This window comes from Papilio machaon, chromosome 5 (genome assembly GCF_912999745.1).
Source record: "Papilio machaon chromosome 5, ilPapMach1.1, whole genome shotgun sequence".
Taxonomy (NCBI): domain Eukaryota; kingdom Metazoa; phylum Arthropoda; class Insecta; order Lepidoptera; family Papilionidae; genus Papilio; species Papilio machaon.
The window spans coordinates 7,610,661-7,626,065 of record NC_059990.1 but is presented as its reverse complement, the minus strand read 5'-3'; the positions used below and the strand labels follow the sequence as shown (position 1 = coordinate 7,626,065).

The window sequence follows — 15,405 nt, the reverse complement described above, 5'->3', positions numbered from 1 at the left end:
GGTCACTGCACAGGACTAGTAACCGAAATATACTCTTGTGCGTGTTCCAATAGTTATTGTGGGTGCTTCAATATCGACACGCTGATCAAGACTTGAACTGGCAACACTGAACCCAGCTGTCAATGGATTTTACTTCAAAGATTATGTCAATTGTATTATTAATAATTTTTTATGTATTTATTATGTACTGGAATGATATTCCTGAATATCCTTACCTACCTTGTATGTGTCTTCCTTTTTTTATTTGTAATAAATAAAAAAATATATAAACCTTTGTAGTTTCATTATCACGCCTTGTTTCAGAACTGGATATATTGATGAATAGTAAACGGGCACAATTCTATATTATAAATAAAAAAATATTGGAACGGTAATAAAAGAAACAAAAAGGGTAAAGTAAAACAAAATTTAATAAAAAAAAATTAAATTATATTAAATAACCAAAGTAAAAAAAAGAAACATCAGTCTTAGGCAAGATTCGGCAGCAAAAATAAACATCAACTGGTTCATGAGAATCAGTTTTCATTGCCTAAATACTTATACAAAAAAATATCACCTGAAAAAAAAAAAAGATGACAAGTTTTATACAAGTTATTAGACAACGAAAACAAAAAAATATATACAAAAAAAAAATTTTTGCAAATCCAAAGGCAAGAGGCTTAAATTGAAGTCCTTTAATTTGTCCAATACATAAACATATTATCTTATATGAGATTACATCGTTCAAAAATCAGTTACAATTAGAAAATCACATACTAATTTACTATGACAATTGAGAGGTTCTATATATCTATAGGGTAACATCGATTACTATGTATTATGTGATAAATTGATATAATCTGTGATTACAGTTCAAGCTGAATTGAGTATTATTACTTATATAGTAAAGTATATTTTAGAAAGTGCAGTACAAAAATTGTAAAACATTTCCCTAAGAAGGGTTAATATACAAAGACTGTTTGAAACAGTTAAATGTGACCATTAGTATAGTCCAACTTATAATGAATTCAAACGAAATATAGTCGAACCTGGAAAAACGAGAAACATCTTTAAGCAAGAGTCATTTTCCGATCTTGATAGACATCTATAAGCGAGTAACTCGGGTTAGTGAAAAACCTCTATTATAGAGTCCCTCTATTATAGAGGTTTCTTGGATTCTCGCTTATCCAGGTTCGACTGTACTTATATATTAAAATATATCACAAATATTGAGTCGATAGAAAAGTACCTGAGTACACAAAAATCAAATTTAATTTTACTATAATTATGTTATACTCACCACTGCAAATTGGAAATAAATCTATTTTCTAGATTTTTAGTATTATCAGGTATAATGTATATTTAATATATTAAGAACTATCAGGAAAACATTGTACTTATCTTTCCTTAATCTAAACACAATTGAATGACTATATGTAGAGTTAACCGAAAAGTTCGTGCCAATTTGTAAGCTACATTGCGTAAAAGAAAATATTTCGCCAAGTAAAGTTTTCATTAGAAAAACATTAAAAAAAAAGATAAAGGTTTTTATAAATATACAATACTTAATGGTAGAGCACAAAGATTTTGGAATCCCGTTCCAAAACCTATATATATATAATCGGAATGTCTGTTTATAATATCGAAAAAAATATATATAATTCGTACACATGACGTATTTGTGTAGCCGATAACGAAACCTGGGTTAAAGTTTTTGTGTGTCTGTATATCTCTCTGAAAGGCCGCGTTTATTTCGGGTAATCTCTGGAACGTCTAGACCAATTTGGAAGGGACTTGACAGGAAAGTAGCCGATGCAGGCGGGCATATTACAGGCAAATTTTTTTAATTCTACGCTGACGAAGTCGCGGGGTTCCGACATTAATCATTTAATACGACATCTGTTAAAAACAATATTAATTCGTCCAAAACCGTAGACTGACAACATCGATTAAGCAGACATTCAATTATTACAACTACTTATTACTATATCAGATTTAAATGCAGACAAATATTAAAATATATTTGACTTCGACACGAACTTTTCCGTTGCCTCGACATGTTTTACTCTTTGGTATATGGAAGTTATCCCGCTTGCTCTTTGGCATTGTCGCCAAAGAGCATGAGACAGATGGTGGCGTGCAGACACGCCTTGGCCGGCAGGTATCTCTCGTCGTGTGACAGTGCGTACCGGTACATCCACACGGCCTGCTCGAACTCCGCCTACAAACATACAATTATTAAAAAAAAACAGTTTTTCAACAATGGCAACCCTGAATAAAGAATGTATCCTGTAAAAGTAATTGCGAGTTTTGACTGCAGTGACACTTTTATTGACACATAGTGTTATACCTTACATCATCATCAGCTCACTATACGTCCCCACCGAGGGGCTCGGAGCCTACCCAAAGTTAGGGGTGACTAGGCCATAGTCAACAAAGCTGTTCGACGCTGGCCCAGTGCAGGTTGACTTCACACATATCATTGAATTTCTTCTCAGATATGTGCTGGTTGCATCACGATGTTTTCCTTCACCGTAAGAACGTAGGATAAATGTACATATGTAAATCGAAAATCGAAAAACACATTGGTACATGACGGGATTCGAACCCAGGACCTACAGATTGCAAGTCAAGTGCTTAACCCCTGAGCCACCGACGCTCTTATTATAGTTATACCTTACATACTCTTTGAAAAAAACAGAGACAACACTAGTCAATATTGTCACTCTTCGTATACAAGGCAATGCAAATCTTCGAAAACCGGCGATTTTAGTAGCTGAGAGTTTCACACTCAGCGCGTCGCTGACATTTCTATCAGTCATCGCTAAAGATAGTCACGCAACCTGTTTGTCAAGATCGTAGTGACATAAGTCGACGGAACAAATCTATACAATTGACATGTAGTCATTATGACTGTACTGACTGAATTGAAAACGTCGAAAATTCAACATTGTGTGTACGGACTATGGCCTAGTCACCCCTAAATTGGGGTAGGCTCCGAGCCCCTCGGTGGGGACGTATAGTGAGCTGATGATGATGATGATGATGATGATGTGTACGGATCACGAGTATACTATAGTAATTTCCAAAATTTACATTGCCTTGTGTACAAAGGACCTTATAAAAGAGATTTTAAATTAAAAACAAATGTATTGTTCCAATTTAAATCCTACACTTTGTAAAGATCAACGCTATAACAATAATATAGTTTATTTTTAAATTAATAAAGGTATTCTTACAACGCATGTGTGTGATACAGCCACCAGAAAAGCCTCAACCTTGCTCTTCGGCGAAAGGTAGAATGATAGGTATGCGATGTCCTTAGCATCCCTTTGTTTTGATTGCCTGAAAGGAAAAAGTTTTTTTTTCATAGAAATGGCAGTGAATTGCCGAAGTTTAATAATCAACTGAATAATCTTACTAATATTATAAATGCGAATTTTTGGATGGATGGATGTTTGTTTTAAGTTATCTCCAGATCGGCTCAACGGACCTCAATGAAATTTGGCATATACATCTATGCCAAATTTCATTGAGGTCATATCAGATCATAATCTGGAAGAATACATAGGCTACTTTTTATATTTTTTTATTCCGCGCGGACGGAGTCGCAGGCGCCAGGTAGTACATTAAATAAATTAACTCTCCGATTGAACAAAATGAGTATACTGTCAAAGTTTCGGAGTGGTTCACTAATAAAGTTGATAAATGAGTTTTCAAAAGAAGCATTAACAAAACATATATGTCAACTTTATATTTAACTAGCTTTTACCCGCGACTCCGTCCGCGCGGAATAAAAAATAAAAAACGGGGTAAAAATTATCCTATGTCCGTTTCCTGGTTCTAAGCTACCTGCCCACCAATTTTCAGTCAAATCGATTCAGCCGTTCTTGAGTTATAAATAGTGTAACTAACACGACTTTCTTTTATATATATAGATAGATGAAATTAGTATTTGTATGACGTACGTGTGCAGCAGAGCGACGATGGCGCGCCAGACGTGATGCGCGTGCGCGTGCGGCACGAGCGAGAGCGCCGAGGCCAGACAGCGCACTGCGCACTCGCCGCGTCCGCTCGCGCCGCACCACCACCCCGCCGACAGCGCCCCCGCCCACGACCGCGGCTTCTGCGCACAACACATCGCAAATGTTACATGTCGCTACTATTATCATTATCGTTTAATCATTCGTTTATTTGCCGTCGGATAAAAAAAGATTACGGTCTGAGAAGTTCGTTCGCTTCACTTTTTTAATTATTATATTCCATATAACACTTCTATGTATCACTACGGCCGGCTGTAAAAAATTAAGCGAAAACTTCAAAGTTTATTTTTAACTGAGCGCGAACACTACGTGAGTAGGATACGGGCAGGGCGAAGATGATATAAAATCTAGATCTTTCCATAATTTCACTATAGTATTTCGTTAATCCTTCACATCAAAATACTTTAATAAAAACCAAATTTAAAATTCTATTTGCGCACAAAAATTGCAAAAAGTACGAAATAAAGTACTCACATTCTCTAAATACTTGGCTATCTTGGCTCCTAACGTGACGTAGTCAAAGTAGTTGAAGAGTTCAGCAAACTGATGCATGAGTGTGAGCACAGGCTCCCAGTGCTCGTCGTCCACTCTCATCACTCGCTCCAGAAAGTAATCCCGCGCAGGATCCCCACTTACCCGGCATTCCGGGACCTTCTTGTTAGATGGACTCAGTGATATTATATCCAACAGTCTGAAAGAATAATTATAATTGAAATAATCAACTTTTTTAACATGAATAAATTAACGCTTGACCACAATCCTACCTAATTTTAGTACCTAATTTTCCTAAAGCTAGCGCGTACCATCTTTAGACCTCGTTATCACTTCATCGGGTGGGATCGCGGTCAAACGCTAGCATATTCAATAAAAAAAAAGTGGCAATGTGGTCAAAACACTGATAACTATAAATAAATAGATCATTATTTGGAAAATTATTTTGTTACGTTCTGAAGTAAAGGTAAACGTTGAAGTTCCTGACAGTTCATTCTATCTCTAATATTAGTTCGAATTCTTATCACCGCAACCGTCAGCGCCAAAATGGCGAAAATCAAATATACACAAAATATAACTGTTTATAACCTGTCCATTTATAGATATCAGTGGGTCGAAATATATGCGCTAGTTTAGCAAATGCCTATTCACCTTACTCTTAAAGGTATTTAAAAAAAAAATAGTTCAAATTATACTAAATATGAAATTATATAATTCCATACACAAATTACACAACAATAAAGTTGTTTTTTGTAATATGACAGTTGAAAACAAAGCAAATTAAAACACAATTGCTACATTTATTTATAAAAAAAAACATAAATCCATAATAAGATCTAGAAAACTCTTCGGGTTAAATAAACAATAAAAATAATAAGTTTCACAGATATTACAAAAGCAAAAGTTTGGATGGATGGATGTTTGCACGTTTATCCAAAACGCTTAAACGGATCTGACTGAAAACTTGCAGTCTGGTATATATGGCTTTATTAAGTTTTTTTAATTTTTTGGGAATGAAGTCGCGGCCAAAATCTAGTAATAAAATAAAAGGAAAATTTAATAAACATACATCTTACCGCAAATTAGGATCAGAGAATGGGTGCTTGAAACTAACAACGTGAAGCCAGTAGCCGAGCTGCAAGTGATGGTAAGTACAGTCTTCTTCCCTCAGAGACATTTCTTCTGCTTGCACATCTGGAAAGATGTCTCATAAAATAGCCGTATAAAATAGTCAAAACTTTGAAAACTCACAAATCTTTGAATTAACTATGTACTTTATCCAATTTTCGCGTACCAGAAAAACTACTAATAAAAGTTAGTAACAATTACTTAATAATGGATGGATAAATGTTTGTGAGGTTATAATGGATGCATGGATCTCGCTGAAATTTGGAATAGATGTAGAACATAGTCTGTAAGAACACAAATAGGCTACTAGTTATTTTTTTATTACACGCGGACGAAGTCGCGGGCAAAAGCTAATATAGATATGTCTGATAATTGTATTGGTGTCTTTCAGGTAGACAGCATTTTACACGACAGTAGATGTGCTATGTTGTGATGATGATGATGATCATTACGGTGATGATGATTAAAACTTACTGTGACATCCTTTGGGTCCGCAGTCCTTGAGGGAATTGGATATAGTGATCATCATGGTGTCCAAGTTGAGCTGATGTCCCAGAAAGTCGGCGCGGTCTTTGGGCATGTTCTTTATGAACGGCTCGAACAGATCCTCGTCTACATTATCAACGTGCGCTTGTCTTATACTCTCGTCTTTTAGCTCCAGTAAGCGAACTAATACGCTTTTATCCGCTGTTGAAAAAATTATTTTATCTAAAAAAATATCCATCGCCGCCCACTTTTTCCATACATCGCACTATATACTACACTTCCATACAGTAATTTCTAACTCACTCACACTAATTTTATAAAAAAAGGTAACATGTATTTGTGTTATTGTTTGTAAGAAATAAATTAAAAAAAAAACTACTAGTCCACTTTTAATAATTCTCTGGCCATTAAAAAGGTTAAGGCCATTTTACTAGTCTTACTAACATTATAAATGCAACGGTTAAAATGGATGTATGTTTAGTAGCATTTTACTCCAGAACAGATAAACAGATCCCGTTTAAATTTGCCATAAATGTAGAACATAGTCTGGAAGAACACATAAAGTACTAATTTTCGGACTTGCAGACAAAATTAATACTTAACATTTTTATAAAATATTTAAAAAAAATAATTATCCACTTGTTTTTGCATGAGTAAGGCAATAAGGCAGCCATTATTAAGAAAAAACGTATTAAGATCTACTAATAAAAATGTTGACAATTAACAAGATGTACTTTAAATGATTTTCATAGAATGGAATAGTTTTGATTTTGTTCACATAAAAATAAACTACAATACCTTTCTCCATATGACTGGGACATTTGACATTAGTGACATGACAGTTAGTGCCCTCCTTGTCACACACCATGTTCACACCCGGCTCCAGCTGCGTGCACACGTCGCTTTTACCATAATCTAAAAAAATATATATTACAAAAACATTTTTTATAATACTTGGTGGCAAATGAGCAAGCAGCCATCTGGATTCGCCGAAATAGCGAAGCAGCCTCTGCCCATAGACATCTGCAATTGCAGTTACGATGCCTGTTTTTAACCGACGATGGAGGGGACATATAGAAATATAATATTTCCCCTTACTATGCGTCCCCTCCTCCATCAAATCCTCTTCCTCCGTCAAATTAGTATTCCAATATTCTGATTTGGCATCGATCAGGTAAAAACTGTCTTTTCCCTATTTTTGTTCCTTTAATAAAAAAACATGTGAGCAAGAAATTTGTCAATCTTGAAAATATTTTTATTATTAATCAAAATGTCTTTATTTTTTTATGTAATTTTCTAATATAAATAACTCACCAAAATCAGACAAATCATTGGCCTCTTTCAGCACACAGCCCCAACTATACAATACATATTTAGCAATACCCCCGAGGAACTGTTTGTCAACTCGTACAACTTGTTTCAAATGAAACATGTGAGTATGTCGATGTTTCTTCAACATGTTTAATTCTGCTAAAAGAAAGTTTGTTGCCGGCTGTAATAAACAAACATAATCTTACTAATATTATAAATGGGAATTTTTGGATGTATGGATGGATGGACGTTTGTTACAAGGTATCTCCAATACGGCTGAACGCATCTCGCTAAAATTTGCCACAGATATAGAACATAGCTTCGAAGAACACATAGGCTAATAATTAAGTTATAATTCTATCCAAAGAAATCATATTTCTTACACATGATGTATTTGTGTATATTAAAATACAATATGAAATTAATAAAAAAAGCAGTGAAAATTAAACCACGTTTTATACAAGGAAATATATAAAAAAAGCAACTTACTTCATACAAGCTAAGTCTGAAAGCCTCCTCAGCTGCTGTCAGAGCCTCATCAAAGTATCCCATCTCCAAGCAGACGGAGGCCAAGGAGACCAGCACTATATCCTTGTATCGTACTGGCACACCTTTACTGGCTGTCAGTAGACAATGCAGTGCGTTTACATTGTTATCACGAGCTCGCCAGTACAGTGACGATAACGTGTACAGAATCCATTTTGGTGCCAATCTCTGAAACATTGTAAAAGTCAACATAATTCAATTATTCCATACAACATTCCGTATCACACCATAATACTGTTGTATAAATCCACGATATATTTTTAAATTTGGGTTCGTTTCGTTTTCGCGGAAATGTGCCAAGGGTTTTTATACTTCATAACACATGTCACTAACATGTAACCAAGTATTTCAAATGATTCTTCCAACAAGGTTGAAAAGGATGGACATATTGTTTTAATCATCATCAGCTTACCATATATATATTTTTTTGTATCAAAAGGTGGCAAACGAACAAACAGCTACCTGAATTCGCCGAAAAAGCGTGGCGATCGTTGCCCAAAGACATACGCAAATGCGGATACGTTGCCTACCTTTAATCAACGGAGAAGGGGACGCACGGAAAGAAATTTCCTCATCTTATGCGTCCTCTCCTCTGAAAAATCCAGTGCGCCTTCCAATCCTTTTTTAATAAGAAAAGGGTGGGAAGGGAAAGAGGACTAAAATTAGGCCTCCGGCACCACACTCATTTACGCCTGTCTTCTGTGTGGTCGTGGTATTGCACCGGTCGACCCGACTCATTAAAACAGCCAACAAATATTATTGTTGTGGGATCTACCACTGTCACTATATGTCCCCACTGAGGGGACGAAGCCTACCCTAAGTTAGAGGTGAGTAGACCATAGTCAACTACGCTGGCCAAGTGCGGGTTGACTTCACACATATCTTTGAATTTCTTCTCAGATATATGCAGGTTGCATCACGATGTTTTAAATCTAAATGTACATATACAAATCGAAAATCACATTGATACATGGTGGGATTCGAACTCTTGACCTGGAGATTGCAAGTCAAGTGCTTAACCTCTGAGCCACCTACACTATCAATTAATTTTATTAATAAAAGGATACCTTCTTCATGGCGACGTATATCCTATGGCCTATTTCAGCTTCGTGCATGTGACGTACGAGGTCGCTGTTGCCGTTACCCGCGTATTCCAACAACTTCTGCTTCACATGATCCGTTCTGTTCACTTCACCCACCAACTGACTCCTACAAATATACCATACTAGCTTTTACCCGCGACTCCGTCCGCGCGACATAAAAAAATAGGAAACGGGGTAAAAATTATCCTATGTCCGTTTCCTGGTTCTAAGCTACCTGCCCACCAATTTTCAGTCAAATCGATTCAGCCGTTCTTGAGTTATAAATAGTGTAACTAACACAACTTTCTTTTATATATATAGATTATTATAAAATCATTTTACAAGGTGAAATCTTTGCGATTTATCTTTTATCTTTCATCTTTCTTTCTATCTTTCATAAATGCTATGTTTTTTATTTTAATTCACCCGTACGAAAACTCACGGAGTTTAAGTGTTCCCAAGCTTATACAAAGCGATCATTTAAAAATTCACAATTTACAGACATCCTTTACTCAAATTAATTAATGAAATAATTTTATTAAAAAGGAATAAACTGTTCCATAATATTGCAAATATCATTAGTATTTTAAAAAGATATGTACCAAAATTTCAGTTAGCTTAAAAAATGGAAAGTAGTTCCGTTAATATTACTAATATTATAAATGCGAATGTTTGGATGGATGGATGTTTGAAAATATCTACAGAACAACTCAACGGATCACGATAAGATTTGGCAAAGATGTAGATCATAGTTTTTAAGAACACATAGGCTACTAATTGTTTTTTTTTAATTTCGCGCGGACGGAGTCGCGGGCGACATCTAGTGTAGTAATGTATATTACTCGTTTACAAGCAGCTGTTAGTGAACATTGGACTTACTTTTTCTTCTGTGTGAAGGCTGCGGAGGCTTTGTCATGAGGGCAGGTAGGTGGGTGCCATGGCAGATCATGTTCCTCAGACGCCGGCACTCCCAACTTATCAGTTAGCAATGTACCCAGCCTATAAAAAATTTCAATCTGTATGTGCATAAGGAAAATCAATAATTCAAATAAATTATCAAAACTTCATCTATAGAAATTAATAAAATTGAAATGTCTGTATGTAATATTTGCATCGCTGATACGAAAAATCAATTTTTAAAATGTTTGTCTATCTGTCCTCAAGGCCGCATTTGTTCTGGATAATCTCTAGAACTTCGACGGGAAGGTAGCTGATACAAGTAGGCATATTATAGGTTACTTTTTTTTAATTTTGAGTAAATGAATTCGCGGCCGACCGCTAGTATGCAATACAAACGTGAACAAGTTTCATACTTTTTTGGGAATAACACTGACTTTTAAGAAGAAAAGTCAAAGAAAGGGGGGGAATGTTCGCACTTACATTAAGCCTTTGTTTTCAAACGGCAAAAATACAGGATATATAGCTTCAACATTCTGTGGAAAATTTGGTGCATGTTCTTTACAAAAACTTTTCGATGGCCATTCCGGATCTTTGTCAAAGTCTTCTTCGTTGCGATTTATCTTCATAGTTCGTGGGAACCTGTAAATAATAGAATAAAACAAATTCAACTGAAATTTAAAAAAAAAAGTCACTAACATAATTTAGTTAATTCTAAAACATCTTAGAAAATTTGGGAGGAATCTGGATAAGTAAATTTTCCAGACATTTGTCAGACTTCTTAAAGTAGATTTTAACTGTACCAATACAATGTCGAAATCTAAATTAAGACTCCTCATTTTTTATTTATTAAACTTATATAATTATACTGTAATTTTATTAATTAATTACTTACAAATGCACTCCAACTTCAAATACATTCAACTCCTCTTCAACATTAATAGGTTTTTTATCTACTTTCGTATCTTCTTTTGCATCTACTTTCGAATCTGAATTTACTTTACCTAAATCATAGAAATTACTACAGTTATACTCAAATTACAAAAAAATATCGACATGGGATTTAATAAGCTCAGTTCATTAAATAGAAGATAATTCATATCTATATGTTCAGGTCAATACATATATATGTAAAAGTATATGTTGTTTGGTAAAACACATATAGATGTGATGTTATAACCTATAACATTGATATTATATCGGAAGTAGAACAAGTTATCAAACTCTGACATAACCAACTATATGATTAGAATGAATTTGACCTACTTGTAATTTCTGGTATTGAGGATGGCATCAAATGTTCCTTCAGAGCCCTATGTTCCGCTGACCGTAGTAGATCAGACTGTACCATTAGTTCTGAAGCTATACTCGAATGCTTGTCAATATGTCTGGCCAATCTTTGCAGGCTAAAAGCTACTTCAATCACATGTAAACTGGTTTTATCCGTCCACAGATCATTGTATATTGGTCCATCGAGAAAATACTTGATGAGTGAATTCCTATCACTCCTAACTTTAAGCGTTTTTATATCGAGACCAGTTAACTCTGTCATTTTCTCACAATTTTTCACGACACTCATATAATCTGCAATTTGATAAATTTTATTCAAATTTTTAGACATTAAACACAGAATTTAAAAAAGACGAAAAATCTTCTTACCATGTCCCTCATTTACTTTCATTGACTTTAGTATTGATGTTTGTAATTTGAGCATTTGAACCTCTTTTTGTCTGTAGGTTACAAGCTCGTCACGCAACTGATTTAATGCTCTGTAAAAAAAATGATAATAAAAAAATAATAATTAAGTTAAATTACATAAATACAATTTAAATAAAAAATCTACAATACTAAAAAGTATTATTTGTTTGTTTATTTTACTTCTATCCTTTTAAATTTCAAGGCATTTTATAAATTCGAAATTATTTTGTACCTGTAACTCGGTAAATAATTTCTCATTTAGCCCATTAATATTTATTTACAATACTTAAAATAATAACAAATTTAATTCATAAATAAATCTAATTTTTTAAATTTTACTTACTTTTTTACCACTATCAACCTTTGCCATACATTTCCTAGACAATTTGCACCATGTCTATGTTTAATAGCAATAGCAAAAGTAGGATTTAATTTTAGACAGTCATTCAAATGTCTACTTGTATTATTAAAGTCACAGAGCACCGCATAAGCATTCGCTAAATGAAAGTGATTTAAGTAAGAGTTTGGATTGTGGTCTACTGCCGCATTCAATACAATCACTGCATCTTCAGTCATTTTACTAACATGTAGTATAGTGCCCAATCCTAACAGCGCTAAATCTTTATACTCTCTGAAAATAAATGTTATTAATGACATAACTTAATATTTCAACATAAGCTAAATAAAAAAGTGAATAATCAAAATTAAAAAAAAAGTCTGATTTAAATTCAAGCTTTATTATTTACAAGATGTGATATCTTACTAATATTATAAATGTGAATGTTTAAATGGATGGATGAATGCATCTCCATAACAGCTCAACGGATCTAGATGAAATTTGACAAAGGTGTAGCACAGTATGGAAGAACACATAGTTAAGTTTTTTTTTTAATCTAGCGCGATAGCTAGTGTTATAAAGATAGATATAAAATCTACAAGTAACTGTGTATATTTAAAAACCCTCATTTATAGCTAATGAAAAAAAAAATTATAACACTGTATTTTAACAATTTCTACACTGTGTGAAGTTTTATGCTGTCTGGCTAACTTTCAAAAAGTTTTAATAGTTATGTAAATAAAATAAAAAAAAACATTCTAATACTGATATTTGAGCAAGTTAACCTTGGTGCATAATGTATAGCCCGGCGACTGCACTCAATTGCCTTAGGAGCTTTACCTCTCACTCGCCAATACATAGAAGCCATGTGATAATGCAGCCATGATGTGTTATTCTTCTTAAGAATACGAGCTACCCAGTTACCAAACTGGTCTAGAGTCATTATGGGTGCCACCTTCTCAGGTAAATGCTCTTCTCCCACCATAGTTAAATTATTTCTATGAATCATGCTCTAAAACAATTGGTTATATTCAGAATTTGTAATGGTGATGATTTTAAATTTTTTAAACTTTATAAGACATAATACTCTAATTAACAACTGCTAACACTGGCATATAATTATTGGCATCAACTAATTAGAGTAGACTTGTCAAGGGTCCCAAGGGGTCTGAAACTAGTCAGTGCGCTCACCAGATAATAACATGTGATTGTAAACCATTCATAATAAGTTGAAAATGTTCTATTTGTTTATTTATTAACTCTTATTGCTATTATAAATTATACAGAAAAAATTACTAAAAACTAATTTACATAGCAAAGGTTGCCTTATCAAATAGCAATATTATCCTTATCAATAAGCAATCTCTTCCAGGCAACCCAGTGGGACAGGAGAGACTAACATGAATAGCAGTTTCATTCATTTAAATCATTTAAATTCATCATTTGATTCAGTTAAAAGTACATATTTATGATAACATACATATAATTCCTATTTATTAGTATTTAGTTATATTGTTATTGTTTTTTTTTTATAAAAATGATAAGATTCATGCTTACCTCTAAATGTTCAAATGTAGACATACTAAAAATTAACGATGATATTTTCTTGCAGTCCGGGACGTGTAGATCCAAAGTAAACAGTGGACGTGTAACTTGGTACACATAGTCTGGTATATTCCGAGAACTACCATCATCAGAATACGACACATACCAATCCAACTGTTTGAGCTGCCCTGCTCTCAAACAATTTCTATCAGATAGAACTAGCAAACCAATATCTGTGTTTTTATCCACATCATTCCATAATTTATCAATCAATATTTGTCTTTTCGACAAATCATTATAAATATCAAAGATTTCATTCCAATATGTCTCTTGATCTAAGAAAGCTAACAGATCGTATGGTCGAGCCAATTCAAATGGAGAATCAACCTGCAATTGTTGTAATATTTTAAACACGAACACAATTCTATGCTTCGACATTTTTGGCACAAAATTATGACAGAAAAAAGTAATTGATTAGCATAAAATATATTAAAATAGTTAAAATTATACAAAAATTATATGATATAGTGCCATACCCTTGGCTGAATTAAGCCACTTTCTGTGACCATCCAATGCGTATTTGCTTGTATGCCATCCAGGGGGCATACAATAAAAATCAAAATAAGCATGGTCACTTTCATTTGTTTATCTTAGTTAATGATAATACGGTATACTATCATTCTATTTAATACAGCCGGCTGGTAACATAAAACCTGGCGCTTTTATATCACATTCACAACACGTACGAACAGTTATGGAGCAGTTCCTAAACTGACAAAACAGTAGGGATGGCGATCTCAAATCGATTAATCGAAGAATCGATTTCTCGGACCAAATAAATCGATTTTTTAAATCGATATGTCGTACTGAATCGATTCAGTGAATCGATATTTTACCCTTGAAAATCGACTTTCGATTTTTTCTCTTATGGTAAAAAAATATATATTTAGAATTAGCTGAATGTATTGAATGTGTGTATTGAATGTAATGAATATATGAATGTATTACGGCATTGCCAGTTAAAGGTTTAATTACTTTAAAATTCGCGAGATGGCAGTGTGCTTAGTTTTCGTTGCTTCTCTTTAGTAAAAAAAAAAAAAAGTTACGTTGGTAATCTTTGACTTGGTTGATTATTTATTCATTTGTTTATATATATGCTTTGATTGGTTGATTGTTGTAATATACTGACCATATAATACCAAAATATATTCATTTTTCTGACCATGTAGCCTGTTCTCGAGCAATAAATAGAATAAATACTTCAATTTTAGATATTCAACAACAACAACTTCCACAAAATAATAGTGAAGAATTTGACGTAATAGAAGTGTTCCCTGTGAGCGCCTTTTTTCGATTGCCGGCAATCGCAAGTGATGAGCGGAACCGCTTGGATCCCAGTAGACTTGACAAATTGTTGTTTTTAAAAAGCTTAGATATGAAGCATTGGAAACTATAAGCTATGTTATCTACTCTCTTAAATTTTTAATCTAACCAATGCATTTAGAAAATAAATATCTTCTTTTATATGTGATCTGATATTTTGATATGGTAATAAAAATAATTGTAATTATCGAATTCCCTGAACTAAAAAAATCCTGATTTTACTGATAAGAGATCCCAGAGATTATTTATTATGGTACCATTCTTGTTTTTCATAAAATGGATTTATATTTACATTGTAAATACAAATTTGAAAAAAAATCGATTTTTTAGAAATCGATTTTTTAGACCTCGATTTTTTTATGAATCGATTTATCAGGTTACGATTCGAATCGATTTAAAAATCGATCTTTTTTGGAAAGAATCGCCATCCCTACAAAACAGATCAAAATCAATGACAAATTGTCAAAAATGCACTTTG

General features: G+C 33.6%; 1 protein-coding gene across 1 annotated transcript; it reads right to left on the bottom strand.

Moving 5' to 3' along the window:
* Positions 1-1,565: 1,565 nt before the first annotated feature.
* On the bottom strand, positions 1,566-14,300 carry LOC106710564 (tetratricopeptide repeat protein 17). The gene is made up of 19 exons (XM_014502647.2): positions 14,081-14,300; positions 13,557-13,931; positions 12,785-13,011; positions 12,006-12,293; positions 11,624-11,733; positions 11,231-11,548; positions 10,860-10,968; positions 10,448-10,606; positions 9,947-10,066; positions 9,053-9,194; positions 7,929-8,153; positions 7,443-7,620; positions 6,927-7,043; positions 6,117-6,329; positions 5,591-5,708; positions 4,497-4,713; positions 3,948-4,105; positions 3,219-3,324; positions 1,566-2,200 (listed from the first exon to the last, which is right to left on the bottom strand). Exons 1-19 carry the CDS (start codon positions 14,183-14,185, stop codon positions 2,063-2,065), a joined length of 3,423 nt encoding a protein of 1,140 aa, XP_014358133.2. The 5' UTR covers positions 14,186-14,300; the 3' UTR covers positions 1,566-2,062.
* Positions 14,301-15,405: the final 1,105 nt, after the last annotated feature.